Source organism: Ambystoma mexicanum, chromosome 10, assembly GCF_040938575.1.
Source record: "Ambystoma mexicanum isolate Mex_15411 chromosome 10, UKY_AmexF1_1, whole genome shotgun sequence".
NCBI lineage: Eukaryota > Metazoa > Chordata > Amphibia > Caudata > Ambystomatidae > Ambystoma > Ambystoma mexicanum.
The window spans coordinates 1,541,231,424-1,541,258,903 of NC_090932.1; the positions used below are offsets into that span (position 1 = coordinate 1,541,231,424).

General features: G+C 44.8%; 2 protein-coding genes across 3 annotated transcripts in view; one reads left to right on the plus strand and one right to left on the minus strand.

The window, feature by feature from the left end:
* TRIAP1 (TP53 regulated inhibitor of apoptosis 1) overlaps window positions 1–20,330 on the minus strand; it is a 56,569-nt gene extending 36,239 nt beyond the window's left edge. For both annotated transcript variants that reach the window (XM_069619764.1, XM_069619765.1), the window contains exon 1: window positions 20,162–20,330. In XM_069619764.1, coding sequence (XP_069475865.1) covers window positions 20,162–20,308 — 147 coding nt within the window. In that variant the 5' untranslated portion in view covers window positions 20,309–20,330. The remainder of the gene's footprint in view (window positions 1–20,161) is intronic.
* Window positions 20,331–20,435: 105 nt separating this feature from the next.
* GATC (glutamyl-tRNA amidotransferase subunit C) overlaps window positions 20,436–27,480 on the plus strand; it is a 129,896-nt gene continuing 122,851 nt past the window's right edge. Inside the window, exon 1 of the mRNA XM_069619766.1 lies at window positions 20,436–20,658. Coding sequence (XP_069475867.1) covers window positions 20,506–20,658 — 153 coding nt within the window. The 5' untranslated portion in view covers window positions 20,436–20,505. The remainder of the gene's footprint in view (window positions 20,659–27,480) is intronic.

Sequence of the window (27,480 nt, forward strand, 5' to 3'; positions counted from 1 at the left end):
TGTATGTCCCGAAACGGGGATGGTCACTATGGGCAGCATCTAGCTGCATCCCCTTTGTTTGGGGTATCATGGAGGTAGATATATCATCCCGACAACCATATGCGACAGCAAAAAAAAAAAAATAGAAAGATATCTGTTGACTCAATCAGTGTGTGAATCGCAAGAGTTTCCCCAACAAGAGTGTGTGGACCTCTTGGAGATTGGTTAGGTAATAGCATAAATGCCACATTGTCCCATAAAGAGTTTGGCGTCTCTACGGATATACCTACTCTCCTCGTGTGCATAGAACATTATTGCACTCAACAGAAATATTTAACCCTTGCTTCACTGTATCAAGATAATAGATCCACTTCCGTTTCCTTTTGTCGAGTAGTGCGGTCAAATTTCCCCTGCTAGATTGCGGTTTAAGGGTTTGCAATACAATATCTTTGTCTGTATGTTCCAATTTGGAATAATGGTCAACCAAAGGTATGTCAGCTACCCTATTCCTGATGCAGGACCTGTGTTCCGATATACGTTGTTTCACTTGTCGGATGGTTTTGCACACAAATCAAATCACACGGGCATTGAATTATGTAAATAGCATTTTTTGTCTGGCAATTAGTGTGCTGCCTCAATTCCCATTTAATGTGTTCGTGGTCAAACCAATGTCTTGTTTCAGTGAATTGACATGCAACGCATTTACTGCATTTGTAATGACCGTAATGGGGAGGGGTGGTGAGGCCCCATTGGTTCAGGACAGTCTGTTCCCTGCTAGTATCCCTATGTGTGTACAAGGTTTTGTCACAAGTTACTATTTCTTTTAAATGCGAACTTTGGCTAATGTCCCTTGTTGTTTCGCAAGATGCCAGTTTTTACTGATTATTTTTTGATGGTGTTACTTATCAGACTGAATGTGGTTCCACAGATAATTCTCTTATTAGCTGTTTTTTCACGGGGTTCAAACATGCATCTTGGTGCATGTCAGATTCCCTCTTGTAGTTTTCTGGATCATTTTCTTTGGGTAACCCGTCAATGAGCCTTACCTTTAATTGGTCTGCATGTTGTTCGAAATCTTGTCTTTCGGAGCAGTTCCTCCGGATGCGTAAAAATTGACCATACGGTAAGTTTAATTTAAGACTTGCGGGATGGAAACTAGTAAAATGTAACAGACTGTAGGCTTTCTATACAAGGTGGCATGTAATCCATTTGTTGATTTAAGAATTTTCAGATCAAGGAAGTCTAATGTATCCATGCTCCAATCAAAGGTAAATTTCATATTGGCATCACATCCATTCAACCATTTGTGAACTCCATTAATGTTACCGTCCCCCTCCAGATTAAAAAAATCATTATCTTTGTACCTCTTCCATACGGTAATGTGGTTCCCAAGTTCATTGGGGTTCACATGTTCTTTGTTTTTGCCTGAGATGAACCAATCCTCAAAGTTAGCCATGTATAAATTTGCTTATCATGGGCAAACATAGCCCCCATGTTTACACCCTTTTGTTGTTTGTACATCTGGTGTTTGAAAAGAAAAAAGATCACGGCTAGCATTGCACACTCAGAATGAGGCCTGTGAAACAGCCCGTAGGTCCAAGTTCTTTGCCAACACCCCCAAACTCCATCTGGGGGATGGACGTATACAGGGCCTCTACGTCCATCGTGACCAAGAAGTCCTGTGGTTCAATGATTATGTCCTGTATTAACTTAATACACGGATTAACTCAATCGAATCTTTGACATATGAGGGCATTTTCACCACAAATGGCTTCAGAAAAAAATTCAATATAGACCGACATCGGTTCCAAGAGGGAATCGATGCCGATACAATAGGCCTCCCAGGCGGTTGAGTCTTGTTCTTATGTACTTTTGGTAATGTATCTTCGGATATGCTTTACAAAGAAACTGCTGTTCCTCTATGCTTCTCTATCCCTCATCATTAGCATGGTTGATGAGACTCACAATCTCCACCTGTAGTCTTTTAGTCGGGTCCACATCTAGTTTCCTGTATGCCTGTTCATCACTCAATAACCGCAAACACCGTCATAATTCTGTGCATCCATTATCACAATGCCTCTGCCTTTATCAGCAGGTTAAACTTACTGTATGGTCAATCTTTATGCATCCGGAGGAACTGCTTCGAATTTCGAACAACATGCAGAACAATTAAAGGTAAGAAGTTAAACTACCAACTGCATCTCCTCAGAGGTATTTCCTTTTGTCGCCTTCCCCCAGAAGCCCACTGTCTCTAGAGCTCTGGTTCTCTCTAGGCTGGACTACTGCAACAGCCTCTTTCTAAATCGGCCTGCTTCTACTCTCCGCCCTCTGCAACTCATCCAGAACAGGACTGCAAAACTTGTCCTTGGCCTCAAGCTCAGGAATCGTATCTTTCCAGCACGGAAATTTCTACATTGGTTCCCAGTGGCTGCAAGGATTAAGTTCAAAACCCTCTGCGTTCCACAAGGCCTTCTGGGGCCTGGGTCCTCAATACCTCCAACTTTCTCTTCGTAAATATTTTCCTACTCAAGCTCTTCGCTACTCCAACTCTAACTCTTGCAGGTTCAGTTGCTTCGCCAAGCAACGAGTCAGTGGTAGATCTCTTTCTTTGGCTGGGGCCTCCCTCTGGAACGGCCTCCCTGCCCCTCTGAAACTCGAGGAGAACCATCTCTGGTTCCGGAAGAACCTCAAGTCCTTCCTCTTTGCTTCTGCCTTCGCTCTTCCTCTCCCCTGATTTCCTGTCTGATACTGCACTGGTCACCTGGCTATCCTCCGATTTCGGGCCCAGGCCCCTACCCGCCCAGTTGCCCACCTGCACAAGTCTTTATCTGTAACCCTACAGTCCCCCTAACTGCACTTTTGGACACCTGCTGTCTGCACTTACCCTTGCACCTGCCACCAGCTGGCCGAACTGCTTGTTATTGTTTTGATTTCATGTACAGCACTGCCCCTCCCCTTTCCCCGGACCCTTTTCCCTTTCCCCTCCACTTGCGCAATCTCAATGTCATTTGGTCTAGTAAGATCACTGTCTGTCCTCCCTCTGTTCCCCCTTCCTCGCCTTGATACACTTGTGTATAGGCGCACTACAAATGCCATATCATATCATAAGGCTCATTGACAGGGGTTACCCAAAGAAAATGATCAAGGACAACTACAAGAGGGCATCTAACACGCATCGAGATGTATGTGCGACACCCCCCGCGAAAATCCAGCTAATAAGAGCTGTGTAACCACATTCAGTCAGATAAGTAACACCATAAAAAAATATATATATCTACATGATTGAAGAAGTGGGAATGCTATCAGGCTATAAGATTAACTGGGAGAAAACTGTGATATTCCCTGTTAGAGACATCCCGGTGCGTAATCAATTGGAACTATTATAGGAATTCTTCGGATATAAAAAAAATGGGGACGAATTAAACTGAGTGTCTGGGCAAAGAACAATGCTATCAAAATGATGCTGTTACCAAAAGTTTTATATATTTTTCAGTCGCTCCCTTTACGGTTTACAAAAAATTATATATATTTGAACCTATAAACAAAGTGTTTCATGAGTTTCTATGGGGTGTGGGGAAAGCGCCTAAAATACCTCGATTTATTATGGTTCGAAGTGTCCAAGAGCGAGGATTTGGATATCCTATATTGGAGAAATACTTCAGAGGATTTTTGATAAAGAAAATGGTTAATTTGTTGTGTAAAGACACTCTATGCCACTAGGGGCACAAATTGAAAGGCAAAAGTTGGGACCATATTGTGTAGAGTCTGTACTCTTTTGGGAAACTATCTAAACAAGCATCTAGCTTACAATCAATCATTGCCACCAATGATGCAGTGACATCATTGATATTGGGAAATGGACAGGGACTATACATGTACAAAAATGCTTCAATTTGGCACAACCCAGGGTTACAGATTAATAATAAATGTTAAATTGGAAGAGTTGGATTAATAGAGTTATATTGTTAATTGGGGACATTTGGGGTGATGAGGGAATAGTACCTTTTGATTATTTGATAGAGAAATTTGGATTATATAGAAGGGAGCTTAAAAGATATAAACGTATGGAGACATTGATATTTGAAAGGCAACAAATGTTGGATAAACCGATGTTACAGAAACCCGAGATACGTAATTTACTTGCAGCAATGCCACAAAAAGTATCAAGCTTTTTAAAACTCTTGCCATTAGAGAGTCATCTGATAAACTCATGGGAAAAGTTAAGGCTGACCTGATCTGATGACTTGGGCAGAGTTATTTCGACCAAGGAGTGGGAGAATCTTTGGAAAGTGTCTGTTATGGCAAAGGCTGACCTGAATCTGCGTTACATACACCAAAGAGTATTGGGGCGCCTTTACTGGACCCCAGTTCGAATTAGTAAATGGAGATTGATCAAAAGTGAAAAATGTTGGGTTGTCAGAAAGAGAAAAGGTACCTTGGGCTGCGCAAGGGAAATGGGTTTTTGGAACGATGTGTTAGATGGTTGTAGGGCGCGGGAGTTTTTTTTAGTTGTGGGGAGGACTAGTCGTTTTCTCTTGTCTTATGTCTTGTGTTTAAATGGATTTTATGTGTAGGTCTGTTATAACATCATAAATTGGAGTTGAATGCTGGGTAGTTATTTCTCTTGTTATATTGCTATTGATTATGTTTGATTGTTTAAGGTATAACACCTAATATGATTTACAATGTATTATTTTTGTAATGCTTTGTTAATTTTTTGAAAATCAAAATAAAGAGTTTAAATTATTTATTTTTTTTAATCAGTAGGAACTGGCATCTTGTGAAACAACAAGCGACATTAGCGCAGAAACCAATGTTCGCATTTAAAAGAAAAAGTAACTTGCGACAAAAACTTGTACACACATACAGGGATACTAGCAGGGAACAGACTGTCTTAAACCAGAGGGACCTTACCCCATCGGGGGACATTGCACATGCGGTAAATGCGTTGCCTTTCAATTCACTGAAACAAGAAATCGGTTTGACCATCGACACATATGGGAATTGAGGAAGAACATTAATTGCCAGACGAAAAATGCTACCTACATTATTCAATGCCCGTGTGATCCGATTTATGTGGGGAAAACCACCCGACAAGTGAAACAACATATATCGGAACACAGGTCCTGCATCAGGAATAGGGTAGCTGACAAACCTTTGGTTGACCATTGTTCCAAATTGGGACATACAGACAAAAATATACGTGGTTTGTTTTGCAAACCCTTAAACTGCAATCTCGCGGAGCAAATTTGGCCGCACTACTCCACAAAATGGAACGGAAGTGGATCTACTATCTTGATACAGTGAAGCAAGGATTAAATATTTCCGTCGAGTGGAATAATCTTATATGCACACGAGGAGAGTGGGTATATCCGTAGAGAAACCAAACTCTTTATGGGACAATGTGGTATTTATGCTATTACCTAACCAAATCTCGGAGAGGTCCACACCCCCTTGTTGGGAAACTCTTGCGATTCACACACTGATGATATCTTTCTATTTTTTGCTGTCGCATGTCGGGAGGATATAATACCTACCTCTATGATACCCCAAACAAGGGGGATGCAGCTAAAGGCTGCTCATAGTGACCATCCCTGTTTCAGCGGTCTGGAAAACAACCATCCAACGGGGATTGTCATTGGTAAGCAATGTTTTTAGGTACACCATCTGTTACTAATGGCAAAAGGAGAGCTTGTGCCCGATCCATAGTTTTTGACTACAGGCGTCCTGAATTAGCAAAAAAGAAAGCGACAGGGTCTACGACTCTACGCCTTACCCAAGTGGTCCTATCTGAAGTAGAGTAAGTATCTTGCACTTTTAAACATGTAAAATTTGGGACTGGAATTGCTACTCCATTAGGATAGACAAGGTCAGGGTTGCCGGTTCTCTTATCTTTCTGTCTTTTTGACAGGCTCTGCCAGAAGTGATCTAGTAGCGCGAGCATTGGAGAACTCACAGTCCTGAACTTTCCTCCAGAATATCCTGGAGGTATGTTCCAGTCTTGCAACAAGTTAGGGGTTACATGCACAAATTGATGTGCCTTAATGTAGAATGAAAGAGGGTGGTTAGAACACCGGTCGTAACAGGCTTATTTCTATTTTTTTTATGTTTAGATCTTGTTTTCAACTCCATATGTGCAGAAGTATTGCACATCAAGGTATTCACTCCGTCCTGAAGAAGGTTGGAGAAAATGAAGGGTGATGGTATCAAGGCCCACCTATTCCGACTGAAACATGTGTCGACAACATCTGTTGCACAATAAAAAGAAATACATGTAACCGTATTCCTATTGGATACCTATGTTCATTTATCTCAGAAGGTAGTATCCTGTTATTTGTATGTTTTCAAATTGTTTTCTTCAAGAGTTCAAATCTCCCATGTTTTACTTCGGTTCTGATCTTTATTACAACTTGTAGAATCCGGTTCAGAAATCTTGATGATTCCCATCTGTTTTTAGGGGAGTCAAGGATCAGGAAGTCCGGCGATTCTTAATTATCTATTTGTCTAGGACTCATCCTGCTATGGAAGCCACAAAAAAGCCTACCGGTTTCAGTGGCAAGAGCGCCACATTCATCAGGGCTGGGCGGACACTTCTGGTTTGGTGTGTCTATGTATCGGTAACTGGTTGGATGGTACCGGGAAATCCCACCTGTAGATGGGAGGGGCAGAAAAAAACGGGGGCGGGGGGAGAGACAAGACAACACTATTATAGTCTTGCATCTACATCACAGTGGTGTGTTTTCCAGTAGCAGAATGTCTCTAGGACTTAGCTAGTTGTAGAAATCCCCACTTGTATCCATGTGGATGAGAAGATTACGTGCTGGACTTCCCAGGGAGGCATGAGAAAATAAGTCATGCTTTTGGGTCTGGAATAAAAGAATAATACTTCGACTTAGACTAGAGGGGGCGATCATCAAAAACATGTGTATTGAATACACGTAATTCCTATTATGTAGAAAAGTGCTCAACTAAAAGGGTCATAATACAATGACCCCCGGCAATATTAAAACAGAGAGTGCCCCAAACAGGTGCTAGAGCCATCGTGCGGCATAGTTGTCTAATACTATGAGGAAGCTGTAAACACTCCTACATTGACCCTCTCAAATGCCCCTAAAGTGTAATGTATCTTTTGTGCATACCTTTCTCCGTCCTACGAGGTGAAAAAAGGGGGAAGCGGTTAATGCTTGTACACCAGTACGAGTCCAAAGCCAACAAACATGTGTGGCGTTCGGCTACAGAGTAAGCTGAGAACCGAGGACTAAGCACCCGATGGTATAAAGTGGTGCATATCAAACGCGCTTACCTTCTCTGTGATTCTACGAAGTCCCAGACGGGGAGTCGGCTTGCGATGTGATGCCGGTCCATGTACATTCGTTTGTAGTTGTACGCGAGAAGGCGTCTGTCCGTTTAAGATAACTTGTTCGTAAAGCGTCCGCGTCACAGGAAGAAAGTGTGTGGGGCGGAGACACAAAAAAGGGACAAAATGTAATCTGGGCCATCTTCTGCGAGTATGTGCACACATCCAGTGGGAAGATCCCATCATTATTGTGCACTCCAATTCATTTCAAATTATTGTATCTGCATAATTTCCCTCTGTAATGGACATGTCGCTGTCATTGTCAATAGGGAATCGATCTCCAGAGGAGCGGCTGCTGTATTTAGAAGCAGTTTCAAGACCTGCTGGGTTTGGAAGCACTTTAAAGACCTGCCCTCAGGGGATGAGTTATATTAAATAGGACCTAGTCAAAGCACATTCCACAAGGTTCATCTCTATAGCTATCCTCAGATATAGGAAGCCAAAACTCAGATCATAACGTAACGTAAAACACTAGGGCACTGCTAAGTACAAACAAGTCACATTTGCTGCAGATGGTTTAGGCCTAAACATATTCAGTGAAAGCATGTGACAAATAAAACATCATGAGACATGCATTTCAAACAGGTGTAAATATCACATCAGTATAACAACTTGAGCCCAGGATGCTTTTCTGCTCCCAAATCAGATGTTTTTTTCATAATGTAGCCAGCGTCTGCCAGCTGGTCGCTTCATTCAAACCTATTTTGTCTGTCTTTAAACAAAAAAAATCCATAATTGTTCTCTTTTGAAAAGTAGATCATGGATATTTCCCCCTCGTTTAGGGACAATAACTTTTTCAATGACTGTCCATTTAAAATCCATCACTCCGTGCTGATGTTCGACAAAGTGTGTGACCATCGGGGCAGTCAGTTTCTTGGTGTGGATACACGACCGATGTTCCGCCAGTCTGGTTTTAATAGACCGGGTGGTCATGCCCACGTATCGTTTGTCACAAGGGCAGGTGATTAGATAAATAACGTTCTTGCTGTTACAGTTGGTGAAATTTCTCTGAAGCCATGGGTAGTGCCAGCCAATGTTGATAGATGTAGTTCTGGTGGTTCCTGCACAGGCACTGCAAGACCCACATGGTGCATGTCCCATGGGTTTTACCTGATTCCATAAAGTGTTGACAATGGGTTCCCTTGGTTCTTTATAAGTGTGGATCAAAGAGTCTCGAAGGTTCTTCCCTCGCTTGATTGCAAATCTTGGTTTCTCCAGATTTGACTCACCCACATTCAAGAGTGGCCACAGCTTGATCACTTCTTTTTTGATTTTATTAGTAAGTGGTGAAAAGCTAAAGATCGCAGTGATTTTCTCTTCCCATTCATTTTCTCTCTGGTGTTGTTCCAAAGTTACGTCTCGTAGAATGTTCTTTGCTCTTTTTCTAGCTCTCTTTATCGTGTGTTTTGAATAACCACTATCCTGTAGTTTAGCACAAAGTTGGCCTGATTGTTGTTCGTATGCCTGCACGGTTGAGCAGTTCCTGCGGTACCTCAGGAATTGTCCGAAAGGTAAGTTATTTCTTAGGCTAGAGGGATGATAGCTTGTATATTTCAACAGAGAATTCCTGTAGCTTTATTGTATACCGTGGTGTTTATTTGGTTATTTGTAATTTCCAGATTCAGGTCTAAAAAATGAACAGACGTCTTGCTGTGTGTTTCCGTGAAAGTGAGAAAAGGGTTTTGTTCATTAAGCCAACTCATAAACGTGATGAGTTCTTGTTCGTTGCCTTGGAAAATCATCAGAACATCATCAATGTATCTCTTCCATAATCTTATATTTGTGCCCCAAGGGTTTGTAATTGGATAGATGGTCTTCTCTTCGAAATCTGCTACATACAAGTTCGCCAGGGTAGGCGCAAAGGTAGCGCCCATCGCTGTGCCAGAGATTTGTTCAAAGAATGAAGTTTCATACATGAAATAGTTCTTAGTTAGGGCGATTTCGGCTAATTGCATGATGAGATAAATGGGTGTTTCAAGTGGTGGAATCGTGTCTCTCAGAATCTATTCGATAACTTGCAAGGTTGCCATTTGCGGAATCTTGGTGTATAATTGCTCAATGTCCAGAGTGACAAGTAATTGGCCGTCTCTGTCAAAGGGGAGATATTTAAGTAACCCAAGTACAGCGGTGATATCCTTCAGATGCGATCTCATTTTACTTACTTTAGGTCTCAGAAAAAAGTCTACAACCTCTGACAGTGGTTCCAGAATGGAACCTATGCCCGACACTATAGGTCTACCGGGGATTGGAGTGGTTCCCTTATGAACTTTAGGTAGGGCGTAAAAAGCTGGTCTCCTAGGTGTTTTGGGGTTCGGGTAATCGTATTCCTTTGTGCTGATATGGCCTTCTGCTAGGGCTTCCTCCAGGATCGGTACTATCAGTTGTTTAATATTTTCCGTCGGGTCCTGTCCCATTTGCCTGTAGCTGGTTCGTTCCTCTAATAGGGTTCGTACCATTTGTTGGTAGTCCTGTATATTTAAGAGTACTGTAGCTCCACCTTTGTCTGCCGGTTTGATCATTATTTGTTCATTGTCAGCCAATGCTCGTAGTGCCAGCCTTTCTTTTTTGGAGATGTTGTTAAATGTTTCTAGTTTTTCTTTCTCCAGTCCCTCAATCTTCTTAAGCAATGCTTTTTCAAAGGTTTTAGATTCCGGAGTAATTCCATGTGGGGGTGGATAAAAGGTGGATTTCCCCCTAATGTTGGTGGGACTCTTTTCTGATTCTGTATAGGTGATATTCTCAAAGTATTGCTTTAATCTGATTTTGCGGACTAATTGTGCTACTTCAATTCGAGTTTGGAACGGATCGTGTATGGTGGTTGGGACGAAAGATAACCCTTTTTCCAGGAGGTCATGTTGATCTTTAGTCAGTCTATGACTGGAGAAGTTCATCACTAAGGATTTCTCCCTAGGCTGTTACGAAGGTCTTAATTCGTTGGCCGGTAGATCAGTGTATATCTGGGATATGTTGATGCTAGGTCTCTGTGGCACTTCTTGTCTGTCATGTATATGATTAATGTCCTCATCACGCCCGGTCACTGTCTTTCTCTAAGGGCACTTCTCAAGGGGCCGTTGGTATCCGTCCTTGTCCCTTGCTCCGAGTTACCTGTGGTGATTGATTCTGCCAGCGTGTTTGCCACTGTCCCCTTCCTCCGTTTCTGGTTTTCCCTTGCCCCCGGTGAAAATATTGGGGTGCTGAGGTGGCATTGTGGTTAGATTGGTTGTTGGCAGCACTGCTGGTACTTGCAATGCTGCTGTTGCTTCCATTAGAACTACCACTCGAAAAGGTCCAGTTTTGTGGTTTAGGACGGTTGTTTTGTATCCTTTTCCTATTGAATTGATTGAAGAGTTGGCCTGGCATCGAGGGAGTTTGGCTCTGATCTTCATAGTGAGCGTCCGTAATATAAGGGTGTATTCTTTCCTGAGTATAGGACGCAAAAGTTTCAACACTTTTTTATTTAGGTTAAGTTCTTTTAATTCCTTCATGGAGGCTTCTAACGTCTCAATACTTTTTTTTTGTAGGATTCTAGGACATGGGTTAGTTTTAAAGCATCCTGTTTCTCTTCAATCTCCTTCATTAATTTCTCGGATACTATCTTGGCTGTGCTGATAATCAACACTAACCAATCTCGTGTGCACATTTTTGAGATATACAACCAATCCTTCCTGAACAGGGTTTATTCCAGGAAAATTCTCGGCTCAATCCTTGCGATCAAGCCCATTGGAGCTGCGTGAGCCCGTAAATACTCTGTCATAATTGCCTCATGAAGCTCAGTTCGAATCAGCTGTTTTCTCAGGACTTCGAGTTCGTTCCAGTCATTGCCATTGGTCCCAATCTCTGGGATCCCATCTGTGCCCAGTATAGAGGGATTACTTAGGAGATTCTCTACTAAGTCTTCTGCATACGCCAAATACAGGTTTTTTGCCATTGTCGATGATTCTATTATACTTGTTTCAAAGTCAGGGATATTCTGCTGTCCAGAAGTTGAAAAGCTCCCGTGAAGAAAAATTGCTGTTGCACTAACTCAAAAGTTTTTGCTATAACGATTTTATAGCTGTGGTCCACAGCAACACACTGTCAGACGAATCACTTGGCACAAAAGGACCAAATGGAGAGGGGGGATCTCATACCTTAGCGTTAGGCGGGGCGTGGCAGGAGGCTTTTTAAACCCCCAATTTGTACTAAACACACGGAAAAAGAATGTTTTTGAGGGGTAACGATTTTTATTTGCATTTCAAACTTACATTTTGTACTACACATTTTCCATTGTTATAATTTATTTCTAGTTATTGTATCTCGCCTGTTTAATTAACTTATATATATTTTATTGACCCTAGATACACTATGCCCCATGGCACCCTCACCCCCAACCAAACACTATGCCCCAGTGCCCCCTTACCCCCAACCAAACACTATGCCCCATATGTCCCTCACCCCCAACCAAACACTATGCCCCATGGCCCCCTCACCCCCAACCAAACACTATGCCCCATGGCCCCCTCACCCCAACCAAACACTATGCCCCATGGCCTCCTCACCCCCAACCAAACATTATGCCCCATATGTCCCTCACCCCCAACCAAACACTATGCCCCATTTGTCCCTCACCCCCAACCAAACACTATGCCCCATGGCCTCCTCACCCCCCAACCAAACCCCCCAACTCAGCACACACACAAACATGCACCAATACAGACCCGAACCCCCACCCCCCAACTCAGCACACACACAAACATGCACCCATAAAGACCTGAACCCCCACCCAACTCCAAACCCCCCACCCCCAACTCAGCACACACACTCTCAAGCATGCACCCATACCGACCCGAAACCCCCACCCCCCAACTCAGCACACACACAAACATGCACCCAAACAGACCCAAACCCCCCACCCCCCAACTCAGCACACACACAAACATGCACCCATACAGACCCAAACCCCCCACCCCCCAACTCAGCACACACACAAACATGCACCCATACAGACCCAAACCCCCCCACCCCCCAACTCAGCACACACACAAACATGCACCCATACAGACCCAAACCCCCCGCCCCCCAACTCAGCACACACACAAACATGCACCCATACAGACCCAAACCCCCCACCCCCAACTCAGCACACAAACATGCACCCATACAGACCCGAACCCCCACCCCCCAACTCAGCACACACACAAACATGCACCCATACAGACCCGAACCCCCCAAATCAGCACACACACAAACATGCACCCATAAAGATCCGAACCCCCCACGCCCCCAACTCCAAACCCCCCACCCCCAACTCAGCGCACACTCAAGCATGCACCCATACAGACCCGAACCCCCACCTCCCAACTCAGCACACACACAAACATGCATCCATACAGACCCGAACCCCCCACCCCCCAAATCAGCACAACACAAACATGCACCCATAAAGATCTGAACCCCCCACCCCACCAACTCCAAACCACCACCCCCAACTCAGCACACACTCAAGCATGCACCCATACAGACCCGAACCCCCACCCCCCAACTCAGCACACACAAACATGCACCCATACAGACCCGAACCCCCCACCCCCCCAACTCAGCACACACACAAACATGCACCCATACAGACCCGAACCCCCCACGCCCCAAATCAGCACACACACAAACATGCACCCATAAAGACCCGAACCCCCCACCCCCAACTCAGCACACACACACTCAAGCATGCACCCATACACACTCAAACCCCCCACCCCCCCAACTCAGCACACACACAAACATGCACCCATACAGACCTGAACCCCCACCCCCCAACTCAGCACACACACACAAACATGCACCCATACAGACCCAAACCCCCCACCCCCAACTCAGCACACAAACATGCACCCATACAGACCCGAACCCCCACCCCCCAACTCAGCACACACACAAACATGCACCCATACAGACCCGAACCCCCACCCCCAAAATCAGCACACACACAAACATGCACCCATAAAGATCCGAACCCCCAACTCCAAACCCCCCACCCCCAACTCAGCACTCAAGCATGCACCCATACAGACCCGAACCCCCACCCCCCAACTCAGCACACACACAAACATGCACCCATACAGACCTGAACCCCCACCCCCCAACTCAGCACACACAAACATGCACCCATACAGACCCGAACCCCCACCCCCCAACTCAGCACACACACACACAAACATGCACCCATACAGACCCGAACCCCCACCCCCCCAACTCAGCACACAAAGAACATTCAAATCAAAACATTCATACACATCCGACACCCCCGCATCTCAACATACATTCAAATACAAACATTCATACACATCCGACACACCCCCCACCCCCGCATCTCAACGTACACACAAAATACATTCAAATACACACATTCATACACATCCGACACCCCCCCACCCCCGCATCTCAACATACACACAAAATACATTCAAATACAAACATTCATACACCTCCGACACACCCCCACCCCCGCATCTCAACATACATACAAAATACATTCAAATACAAACATTCATACACATCTGACACCACCCCACCCCCGCATCTCAACATACACACAAAATACATTCAAATACAAACATTCATACACCTCCGACACACCCCACCCTTGCATCTCAACATACACACAAAATACATTCAAATACAAACATTCATACACATCCGACACACCCCGCATCTCAACATACACACAAAATACATTCAAATACAAACATTCATACACCTCCGACACACCCCCACCCCTGCATCTCAACATACACACAAAATACATTCAAATACAAACATTCATACACATCCGACACACCCCCTGCCCCCGCACCTCAACATACATACAAAATACATTCAAATACAAACATTCATACACCTCCGACACACCCCCCACCCCTGCATCTCAACATACACACAAAGTACATTCAAATACAAACATTCATACACATCCGACACCCCCCCGCAACATACAGCAAAACAAACCCGACACAAAAACACAAACAGACCACTTACCGGAGACGTGCTGGAAGGCAGGTAAGCGGCAGGTAAGCTGGAACGCTGGAATCGTACTACGGCTGGCGTGGTCCAAGGCTGAAATGCCTTCCGGCATCAAGCCTTATGGACCACGCCAGCCGTAGTGCTGGCACTCCATTGGTGCAGCACACACGCATTACGTGGCTCGTAGGAGCGACGTGATGCGTGTGTGTGCTGAGCCAATGAGGGCCAGTGTTTTCACCGGCCCGGAAGACAACAAAGACTTTCCTAATGGAGGGTGGCCGCGGGCCGCCCTCCATTAAGAAAGTCTTTGTGCCTCGCGGGCCGGTCAAAAGGGCATGGCGGGCCGCAACTGGCCCGCGGGCCGTATGTTGTGCACCCATGCTCTAGCCTAAGAAATAACTTACCTTTCGGACAATTCCTGAGGTACCGCAGGAACTGCTCAACCCTGCAGGCATACGAACAACAATCAGGCCAACTTTGTGCTAAACTACAGGATCGTGGTTATCCAAAACACACGATAAAGAGAGCTAGAAAAAGAGCAAAGAACATTCTACGAGACGTAACTTTGGAACAACACCAGAGAGAAAATGAATGGGAAGAGAAAATCACTGCGATCTTTAGCTTTTCACCACTTACTAATAAAATCAAAAAAGAAGTGATCAAGCTGTGGCCACTCTTGAATGTGGGTGAGTCAAATCTGGAGAAACCAAGATTTGCAATCAAGCGAGGGAAGAACCTTCGAGACTCTTTGATCCACACTTATAAAGAGCCAAGGGAACCCATTGTCAACACTTTATGGAATCAGGTAAAACCCATGGGACATGCACCATATGTGGGTCTTGCAGTGCCTGTGCAGGAACCATCAGAACTACATCTATCAACATTGGCTGGCACTACCCATGGCTTCAGAGATATTTCACCAACTGTAACAGCAAGAACGTTATTTATCTAATCACCTGCCCTTGTGACAAACGATACGTGGGCATGACCACCCGGTCTATTAAAACCAGACTGGCGGAACATCGGTCGTGTATCCACACCAAGAAACTGACTGCCCCGATGGTCACGCACTTTGTCGAACATCAGCACGGAGTGATGGATTTTAAATGGACAGTCATTGAAAAAGGGGGAAATATCCATGATCTACTTTTCAAAAGAGAACAATTATGGATTTTTCGTTTAAAAACAGACAAAATAGGTTTGAATGAAGCGACCAGCTGGCAGACCCTGGCTACATTATGAAAAAAACATCCGATTTGGGAGCAGAAAAGCATCCTGGGCTCAAGTTGTTATACTGATGTGATATTTACACCTGTTTGAAATGCATGTCTCATGATGTTTTATTTGTCACGTGCTTTCACTGAATATGTTTAGGCCTAAACCATCTGCAGCAAATGTGACTTGTTTGTACTTAGCACTGCCCTAGTGTTTTACGTTACGATCTGAGTTTTGGCTTCCTATATGTGAGGATAGCTATAGATATGAACCTTGTGGAATGTGCTTTGACTAGGTCCTATTTAATATAACTCATCCCCTGAGGGCAGGTCTTTAAAGTGCTTCCAAACCCAGCAGGTCTTGAAACTGCTTCTAAATACAGCAGCCGCTCCTCTGGAGATCGATTCCCCATTGACAATGACAGCGACATGTCCATTACAGAGGGAAATTATGCAGATACAATAATTTGAAATGAATTGGCGTGCACAATAATGATGGGATCTTCCCACTGGATGTGTGCACATACTCACGGAAGATGGCCCAGATTACATTTTGTCCTTTTTTTGTGTCTCCGCCCCACACACTTTCTTCCTGCGACGCGGACGCTTTACGAACAAGTTATCTTAAACGGACAGACGCGTTCTCGCATACAACTACAAACGAGTGTACACGGACCGGCATCACATCGCGAGCCGACTCCCCGTCTGGGCCTTCATAGATTCACAGAGAAGGTAAGCGCGATTGATATGCACCACTTTATACCATCGGGTGCTTAGTCCTCGGTTCTCAGCTTACTCTGTAGCCGAACGCCACACGTTTGTTGGCTTTGGACTCGTACTGGTGTACGAGCATTAACCGCTTCCATAGCAGGATGAGTCCTAGACAAATAGATAATTAAGAATCGCCGGACTTCCTGATCCTTAACTCCCCTAAAAACAGATGGGAATCATCAAGATTTCTGAACCGGATTCTACAAATTGTAATAAAGAGCAGAACAGAAGTAAAACATGGGAGATTTGAACTCTTGAAGAAAACAATTTGAAAACATACAAATAACAGGATACTACCTTCTGAGATAAAATGAACATAGGTATCCAATAGGAATACGGTTACATGTATTTCTTTTTAACACCCTGTGGACAGAGAAATTTAATAAAAATATTTTTTTTTCATCTTTGAAGCAGCTTTTAAAGGAATCTCAAGTACCTCACAAGAGGGCGAATTGAATCTAAAAAAGAAAAATAATATATTTTTGGAACACTTTTTTTTAGAATTGGCTAATCCGAGATCTTAATGTGTGAACATATAATGGTAGACTCAAGTATGAGATCCCCCCCATCTCCATTTGGTCCTTTTGTGTCAAGTGAAGCACAATAGAAAGACACACGTATACAAATGGGGTGTAGGAAATTAGTGACACATTTTTAAAACAGCCAGGAGAGAGCAAGAGCTTGGGTTCTCTCTAGGCTGGACAATTGCAACAGCCTCTTTCAAAATCTGCCTGCCTCTACTCTCCATCCTGCAACTCATCCAAAACAGGACGTGTCCTTGGCCTCAAGCCCAGGGATCATATCTCTCCAGGACTGCAATCTCTGCACTGGCTCCCAGTGGTGATGAGGATTAAGTTCAAAACCCTCTGCATTGTTCACAAGGCCTTCTGGGGCCTCAACAACCTCAACTTTCTATTCCTAAATATCTTCCTTCTCAGCTCTTTCGCTCATTCACATCCAACTCCCTCAGGGTCAGTTGCTTCTCCAAGCAACAAATTGGTGGTAGATCTCTTTCTTCTGCTGGGGCCTCCCTCTGGGACAGCCTCCCTACCTCTCTGAAACTTGAGAACCATCTCTGGTTCCAGAAGCACCTCAAGTCATTTCTCTTCGCTTCTGCTTTCTCTCCTCCTCTCCCCTGCGGATCTCATGGCTGAAACAGAAACTGCACTGGTTACCCTATGATCTCGGGCCCAGGTCCTCTCCCCACCAGTTGCGCACCTGCTCTGCCCCCTGGCAACCCTTGCACTTGGGGACTGTTTCTGTATCCCTACAGCCCCCTGCACTTACCCATGAACTTGCCACCAGCTGGCCGCACTTTTATATATTGACTTTATTTTATTTATTGGCTTTATTTATTTTACTGTTATCCTATGTTTCTGCACTGCCCCCTCTGCCTTTCCCCCTGCACTTCTCCCTTCCCACCTCCCCTGCACTTGCACAATCTTAATATCACCTGGCCTAGTAAGATTGTTGTTTGTCTTCCCTCTGGTCTCCCCTCCCTTGCCTCGTTGTGCCTTGAAACACTTATGATATGGCATTTATAACATGCCTATACATATCATGTATGTTACAAAGCCGATATATGATGTATATAGTGAATGAGTTTTGTGAATATATGTATGAATGACTACGTCTGATGGAGTAGAATGAATGTAGTATGAACCAGCACGGACAACTATATAATTTTTTGGTCTGTTTACCACTACTGAATATTTACAGCGTATGAAAATATATATTTTTGCGAGTTCTGCTGAAAACAAATGTTTCATACCATCAGTCAATTTTTGCGTTTATACCTAGCCTACATAAAACTACACCCTAAATATATTCCGAGCCCAACACAGAAATCCCAAATATACCAGCTAAAAGTACCTAAATGAGCGCTATAGGTTCTGTTGCTTGGGTCGAATAGTGCATGGGTAATCTCTTTTGCACATCCGCCTCCCCTTCAAATGTTACACAATCATGTGCTGCAAGGTCTTCCTCGGTACACTGTTCTGTCAAAAAGGTGGAAGGATTAACAGTTTTACATTTCACTATATGACGGTTCAGACTGAACAAAATGATTTCATATGCAGACGCCCGCTGCATGGTCCAAGTTGATTTGGAAGGCTCCAAAATGGCGAACACTGCGTGCACCACGTAGTGTTGCAGAGCACCCCATGGCATATGTGGAGCGCTTCTCAATTGCAAATGCAGATACAGCAAATGCTTGTTCGCAAGGGAACTGGCCCTGAGTCACAGAATCGAAGTCTGCTGCAGCAGGCCAGTGGCTTATGACCCATCATGCTTTTTGGTGTCAATGCGGTGGTCATTAGCTATTTGAATGGGAAAAGAGATCAAACTCTTGTGTATGATCAGGGGTAGCCAGCACTGGGACAGTGGAGATCACTGCTTTTAGGGTGTTTTGGTGAGCATGTCCTCCTACCATGGAATCTAGCTTCTTTAAGGCCCTGTATCAGGGGCCTAGTGTACACTGCATAGTCTAGAATCCATGCACTACAGTAATTACAAAACCCCAAAAATGTTTGCATCTCTGACAGTTTTGGGCTGAGGAGTGCTGCACATTGAGGCTGCTCATATTATTTATAGACTGTTCATGAGGAGCAGCGAGCGGCACCTAGGCTGTGTTGGTCATGTTACAGTGTGCTTTACTTGGTTTTTTTTTCTAAGGTTCATTCATGTATATTCCTTGATGCTGGCAGGACAATAAACAGGCTAACTGCAAAGTCTACGCCTCTGTAGTCTTTATTGAAATGATGATTTCCCTACACAGCTTGCTTAGAAAATCAACATTATATGGTGCAACATTTGGTGGGCGGGTAGAGATTCCCTAGGGATGGGTCTCTGAAAGACAACACAGAATGATATGCTGTATCTATCCTGTGTCCAGGTTAAGTTAGTCAAAGGGAGGCCAACCATTTCTACCCAAAGAAAAATATGTGGGTGGGAGGTGTGATAAGACAATTCAAATTTGTATTGTATTGGATATGTGTTTCAAACTGTTGGAGGCGCAAGTGTATAACAGAAAAGCTGCCGTCTCCACATTACCAAAATTGTGTGATCCTGGGCAAATCCACATGGCTCTCTGTTCCTCAGTCCATTTAAGTGTCAAAATTAAGTGCGTACGAAACAGCAACAAGTACTATATAAAAAAATAAACAAGCATTTGCAAAATCACTACTTTTGGCTTTGGGATAGGCACTGTAAATGGAATCTTAGAGGGGGAGAGAAAGGGGGCTAGTGACTAGCTATGGAAGGAGTTGAGATTTCATGTTGTCTGACAATCACTGTTAAAACGGTCTTCAAACCAGTTCAGGAGATGTACAAAAACCCATATGAGAGTACATGGATCCAGTAAATTATTTTCAAATAATAGAGATTCAAATGCACACACTGCCTTCAAGTAAAACATTTGAGACAGCAGCAACTGGTGAAGGTAGGAGTGGAATATCACAAGTGATCCCATGTCAGCTCCTAACAGCTCACATGGCATTTAGGAAATTGTTTCTACTGTACCCAGTTGAACGCATATGTGTTTCAATGATGGAATTCATTTGATAAAAACCAATACACTCATTGACCTTCCATGATAGCAATTCAAGAGATCTTTAGACACCCACCTCTGAGCACCTGGATTAATTAGAAACCATGTGAAAATAGGCAAGTGAAATACATGCATACCAGCACCCGCTGCTTTCACATCACAAACCAAATTCAGGTTACTCCAGCAATAAACACAAATAGTTTTAACTTCTGACGGGAAAGGGCGGGAAGGGGTCTTGCCAAATGTTTGGCACATGGCGCCACCAAACCAAGTGACTGGCGTGTTCTATGTCCTCACCTGCACACACTCACGGTAGCATCTGAAGAGCTCCCCGCAAGGGTCGGCTCCTCCCTCGCCCCGCAGGAACCTCTCAGAGAACCAGCGGTTGAAGCACTGGTCGTACTCCCGCTTCATATCCGTACACCCTTCGCCCACACTGTTCATCGCCACCGTGATTGCAGGGTCACAGCAAGATTATCACCACCCTGTCTTCCGGTCACCCACTGCAAGGCAGCTGCACACTTCCGGGTTTCAGGCTACAAGAGTCTGTGACGCGCAGCCAATCGGAAAACAGCGAGGCAACGCAAGACGCCCGCGCTCAATGGCGTGCGTTATGTGATCCGCCTGGAAGCTGGAAGGCGATGTGGTCGCGTGTCTTCAGTCCCGCCGGGATCCGGGGGTGTCTCAGTCGGACTCGGGGCCTCGTAGACGTGCAGCGCCCCTCTCTGCCACCCAGGAGAGGTCCGAGTGTGTCGCTCCAGTTGCTGCGCTGCTGCACCGGGCGGGCGAGCAAGGTACAGAAGATCATGGGCATGGGAGTACAGCCAAATAGAAATGAAAGACAGACTAGAAAGCCACCAGCGCTCAGGCTGAAATAGAACGAGTGAAATAACGCATAGCTAAGCAAACTGCTGACAGTGGAAATTACACCGAGCAATACGATATACATTGCATGGAGCTGTAGACTTGTCCGTTTCCCCTGCAGACTTAATGATGTTGGTATATTACAGTAATCCTATGGGCGTTAATAAAACGCCAGATCTAATAAAGGATTTCGCTCTGCCATGTGCTGTCGGTGCTTATTTTGCATAATATTTTAAAATCAATAAAAACATTCGAACCAAAAAAATACGTCACGCAGGTGTGTTCTCGCCTTGAAAAACCAATCGACACGTGTCGGCTATAAAAATGCCTGTGTGTGGCGCAGCTTAAGGTTTTCAAAAGGAAAATGGCATTGAGAAACTGGTATACAGTTTTTTTTTTTTTTTAGGGAAGTAGCTTCAGTTTGTGCCGTTATGTATCTTTTGCACTTTTTGTTCAGAGAATCAGTGATGGGGCAAGGGCTTTGGGCGAAGGGAGATACCAAAGTCCTCCCAAAATAATGACAAGTTCGTAAGCAGCACTCAGAGCCATGCTCGCTCATATCGTGTTCAATGTTTGGTAGAGAATGGGAGCTTCTATTGCAGAAGAGAATACAGATTTTCAACGCATTTGTTATAGAAAGTCATGATTCTTTTAAAGATTCGGAGGTGAAAGATTATTCTCTTCAGGAGCAGCCAACAAAATAAACACAATGACCAACAAACAATGAACTACATATCCCAAGAAAATGAGTAAAGCTGTAGTTTGTTTTTCATAAGTTTGTTTCTCCATGTGTTTCTTTTAGTCCAATCACGTTCAACAGTTGCACATAAACACTCCCAACTTTTCTGCAGCTGATCGACCTCTGAATAACTTGATCCCCAACCGGTAGACGTCTTCTATGATTCTAGTACCCTGAACACTGGCCGCTGGTTTATTCTCTGTCCCTGTAAAAACATGTATAACTCAATGAAACGACTCCTGAACGGGTGGGCAATCGCATATAATAACAATACATGTTCCATTATCAACAACAATATATCGATTAAACGTCTTATCATTCATACACTAATAGCGATTGAATGGGTGGAATAATCTTTCACCTCCGGGTCTTTAATCAAATCATGACTTTATGTAACAAATGTGTTGAAAATCTGTATTCTATGTCAAGACTCGGAGGCTCGATTATGCTCGTTTAAACCTTCTTAAAAGTCGTTTTGTTTGACCAGTCTGCCGCCTTCAAAATATCCTTTAGGCGTGCCCCTAATATAAAGGCCGTAGACGCCATGGCACCTCTAGTCAAATGTGCCCCGAACTGACCCATGTCAATGCCTGCTTGTGTCATGCACCATTTCAGCCATCTTGCTAATGTGGCCAACGCTACTGCCTTAAATGGCTTCCTCACCGCTATTAACAGCTGAGACTCTCCTGTGGGTCTGACTTGTTCTGCCATGGCCTCATGTGCCTTAAGACACCTAAATGGGCATACTTTGGGCCTTTCAGGGAAAGCCATATACTCTACTGTCTTAACCCCTGTCTTTGTCCTCCTTTCTATGTAACATAGAACTCCTGTGGGAGAAAAGTTTCCTGTCTACCTCCTAAAGCTCTGACCTCCGACACTCTCTTACAAGATATTAAACACAATAATGTAGTCGGTTTCACCCAGAGTACGTTCCTGGATAGATTTTCATTGTCCGGTCAGGACACAAACATCCTCCACACCACACTCGCGTCCCAGAGGCATGAATATTTCGGAGTTGGTGGTCTCATGCATTTAGCTCCCATCAAGGGGTGTTCCTGGTTTTCTTTCTATATATTCGTGACCAGCAGATATTGCTGATCTGTAAAGTGTTAATTGTTCTATATGCCTTGGCTTATGCTGCCTGAGCTGCTAAACAATTCACCATGTGACTCGCATCTGTTCCTACGGGATGCACTTCCCTCTCTGTGCACCAATTACTCCATTTGAGCCATGCCACACTGCAAGCCTTCCCGGTCCCCCGGGGCCCATGATTCTCTGATAAATTCTTGAGCTGTTCCCAAAAGACCTGGCTTGGCCCAGCGTCTCCTGAAATAGCCCATGCTATCGGGCTCAGGTTCCCTGCTTGAACCAGTGGGTGAAGTTCTCCAGCTGGGCCCAGCACTATGTCCTGTCTGTGTGGCAGTACAACTGGAACGTCGTAAGACATTTCCAGAAGTTCTGGGAACCATGCTTGACCACTCCAGTCGGGTGTCACTAAAGTCTCTCCCTGTCTCCTGATCTGCGCCACAGTTCGTGTTATCATGGCAAATGGCGGGAATGCATATTCCGTAGCGGATCCTCAAACCTGGAGAAAAACAGCAGTTGCTAATGCTTCTTGGTCCGGTCTCTAGCTGAAATATCTGGAGATCTTCTTGTTCAGCCTCGAAGTGAACTGGTCTGTCTAACTCGGACCTCTCTGATGCATGATCTCCTGGAATATTGACTCCTCCAGCTGCCAATCGCTGGAGTCGCTCAAGTGTCCCGAGTTCTAGTCTGCAACCTGGTTCTGTTCCCCCGGCAGGTGTTACGCAGACTCCTCTCTGGAGACATAGGTGCCAGAAATCCTTGGTGCATCTCGTTCCTTCCCGAGTCCAGCAACGGACTGCAAAGGATCCTGCTAACAGTTTGAGACAGTTGATATGGAGGCCCATTTCCTCAGTCGACCATCTCCCTCAGGTCGACTGTTCGCCACACCTGAAACCCCAGCGGCTGGCGTCTGATTCTATTTCCAGGTGCAGGGAGGTTCCAAATATCTCCCTGCCATTCAGTGCCTCCATGTGGTGGTACCACCATTCTAGCTCATTTCTCGCTTCCTGAGAAATGGGAACTTTCTGTTTGTAGGATAGACTTTCCTGATATGACCTATTTTCAACCGATGCAACGCTCAGTAATGCAGCGTGCCTCGAAAAATTGCCTGATTCGAGGATGACTGTCGGCCTACCAGCCTGACTACATCCCTTCAGGGAAATCATTTCCCTTGTCATCATGTTCTTTATCTCTCTCTTGATGGAGTTCTCCTTCCCAGAGGTAAACTGAGGGTGCCCTGCACTGTCTCCAGGATGAACCCCAAAAATTCCATTGACTGGGCTGGATCTAATTCCAACTTCTCCTAATTGATTAGGACTCCTAATCGCTATAATAATTCTGTCATTATTGTTATCGAGAGCTGTTCCACTAAAGTTTCCTTGTCCTGGCACATTATGCATATATCGTCCAGGTATATAATCAATCTGATTCCCTGTTCTCTGAGGTGCCCCACTACCGGTTTTATCAGTTTGATGAAGCACCAAGGTGTGACGCTAGCCCGAATGGCAAGCTCGTGAATTCCCATTTCTTTCCCTTCCAGAGGAACTGTAATATCCTCCTCTGACTATCCTCTCTGTAGGATGTCCCTCAGTAGATGAATTCCTTCCATTTTGAAGTGTCTGTATATCAAAAATGAATTCAGTGATCTGAGGCTTATCACTGGTCTGACTTTGTGTTTGCCTTTCACTAGAAACAAATTGCTTACAAATACTTTCCATTCCTCTCTAGCCGGGCTGATCGCCTTTTTTATTTTTAGCTGTTCTACTTCTCTGTCTAGCAGTGTTTCGTCTTCCCTGCTGAACCTTGTCTGTTTGGGTGGGAAGTCCTGTATTGGTTCTTTCCAGAATTCTAAATGAAAACCCTGAACCGTTTGCAGAACCCATGCATCTGAGGATATTTCTGCCCAACTTTGCGCGTGCAGCCTCTCTCTCCCTCCCACTGGAGGTATCCCTGCTTCAAACTCTTTCGCTAGCGCACTTTCCCTTCTCACTTGTGGTATTTTGATGCTGCTGTCTGCCGCTACCTCTCCAGCCTCTTCCTCTGGAAGGGAAGAATGGGTTGGCCCTTCGGTCCTTCTGCTCTCTCCAGTGATGTCTGTCACTGTAGGACCTGTGATAAGGGTACCGACTGGCCCTTGCCTCTGCCAGCCTTGTCAAAAAACTTTCTTCTGAAAATCTTTTTGAGGGAAGCCTGCGCCTTGTCCATAGACGCATAAGTATTGGCAATCTTGCCATGTCTTTTATGAAATACTCTCTGAATAATTTGCCTTTGTCCGCCGCCGCCTGTTGTGATGGTGCCAGCTCCTCTAGTTTCGAGTCCCTCTTCATCAAGATAGTTCTTCTCTCTCTGGCTATCGTGCTATTTGCATTACCCAGAAGACATATCGTCCTCTGAGCCCAGCCGGCAATTATCTTTGGGTCAATTGCTTCTTTCTTTCTTTTGTTTGGCCTCCTCTGCTAGCTGCCATATCCTTGTGATCGGTCCAACCATATCTAAGAATTTATCTTGGCAGGATCTCCAAGAACAGGCTATGCCCTTCTTTACATCTCTGCCATATCTCCCCAGGAATGTTAGCATCCTTTCATCAATCTCGGGTGTCTCTGCCACTCCATACGGCACGCTGGGTCTGGGGCTTCCGACCTCATTTTGTTTCTGTCCGGTTTACTTAGTGGAGCTCTGAGTCTCTTCCTTAAATATTGTGCAATATTCTCTGGTGGGGTCCCATTCTGATGACTCGGGTGCACTAGAGCATCCAGGTCGAATTCATCTCCCAGAGGTTCCTCATTCTCGGATCTGCCTCTCTTGCTCCTGGGCTGTCGCCCTTCACTCGAGGAGGAGGTCTGATGATTTGTGCTCATCTGACTTTTTGCTGCTCATGCAGTCTTCATCAGATGTGCCATCTGAGCTATAATATGGCTCTCGACCTTGCCTTCCTCTTGCCACTTTTGCTCTTCTGTGGCGAACCCAAGGGGTGTCTGGGCGCTACGAGCCCTGCAGGTTTTCTTTTTTTCTTACACCTTTATCCCTGCATGCTTTTCTCAGTTCTGTCATACCCTGAGATAGTTACCAAGTCCTCCATTATGCCCCTTTCCTCTCTCCTGGGGGGCCTGCCGGCACTCATTACTCTCTGTACCACCCGACTCATTCTCATGCCACTTATGTGGGGACATTCTGAATCTTCCTCAGAGTACCCATGCATAATCACGGTTGTGCCGTGTGTCTTATCTCTGTGCAGTTGTCTTGGGATGCCCCTGTCAAATGTACACTTTTCTTCGTAGCTAGGTGGGTCCACTCACAACTTCCTCAGTATTAGCTTGGGACTGGGCCCATCAAATTATATGTGTATACATATATTATATAATATGCAATGAGCCTCACCTCCTCCGTGTGGCAGTTAAAAGACCTCAAATTAGTTTTTTCATGGGACTGTGCCCGCCAACTTTCCCCCTGCACCTATTGTAATCAGATCTGGGGTGCTGCTTTCTGGCCACTAGATGGCGTCTGGATAAATTGGTTCCACCGAGCTCTGTGGAACGTGTGACTTCTTACGCCGCATGTAGTAGTTTCTGGAGTCTGTTTGCTATATATATTTAAATTTCTGATTAACTGATCGTGCACGTGTAATGAAAACACCTAACTCTGCCCACGGAAGTTAGCAATGGTGCTGCAACATCTGTGGACCCGTCGCAAACCTCTGTATGGCAGTGCCTCCTATCAAGGCTTTGTAACACAGGAGCTTGTACGCCCTGTCGCGTTCCCTAATGCGGATAAGCTGTTAACCTTGCTGCTCGCGTCACGCTAAGTAATTTCTCTCTTTCTCTCTCTCTTTCTCCCCCTACCCCCCTCCCCCCCCCCCCCGGCTCAGCTGCCCGAGCATCAAAGAAAGAGAAGGAATCACGGAAGTTGGGAGTGTTTGTGTGGAACATGATTGGACTAAAAGAAACATGTGGAGATACAAACCTATGAAAAACAAACTACAGATTCACTCACTTTCTTGGGATATGTATTTCATTGTTAGCTTGTTGTTCATTACGTTTATTTTGTTGGCTGCTCGGGAAGTAAAGAGAAGAATTGAGCATAATCAGAGTCTTGACATAGAATACAGATTTTCCTTACTAACGTACAGGAAAGTCATGATTCTGTTAAAGACAAGGAGGCAAAGTATTATGTTTTACTCTTTACAATTCGAGCAACACAAAGTACATTTTCAACAATCAAAACTTAGCAAAGGACTACAATTTCCACAAAAAGGTAGTTGTAGTTTGAAACTTGAATGCTCTGAACTGGAGCATCACGGGACCCATTAACCAATCATGAGGACCGTAGCCCAATAACCCCCCCCAAGTCCATCATAATCTTTCCTTTTTCTTTTGCTGTTCCACTGCAGTACTCGACGATGTATCTGAAGTCTCAGAATGACCACTGAATAGGATAACTCAACCCTGTAACGGTAAACCACTTTCCTCACTCCTCTCAGGATGTTGCTGGCTTTGCATCCACACCGGCAGGGAAGACAGCAAGCACAGAACGTAGGCTTCGTTACTCTGCTGTGTGGGCAATTGCAACATAGCTGCCTGCTTACTAAACAACGCCTCGTGGCTGATGTCTTTGTCAGGGGAAGCCATCGCCGCTTGGGCTAAATGCACACCAAAGCATACAGTGTCTATTCCAGCCAGCTGCATGCACAATTTTACCCATTTGGCCAGTCACTATTGCCACCACTTGGAAAGGCTTGCAAAGTCAAAGAAAATCCGGCTCTCATCTTAGTCTGATACGTTTTGCAGCTCCTGACAGGGCAAAGCTTGGATTGCGCCGGTAAGGCTGGATAGGTTAGTTCTAATCCTTGTCTTTGTCCTTATTACGTCACTCCTGTCCTGCCCTCACTTTCCAGTACACTGACATCTGACACTCTTTTGTAAGATAATAA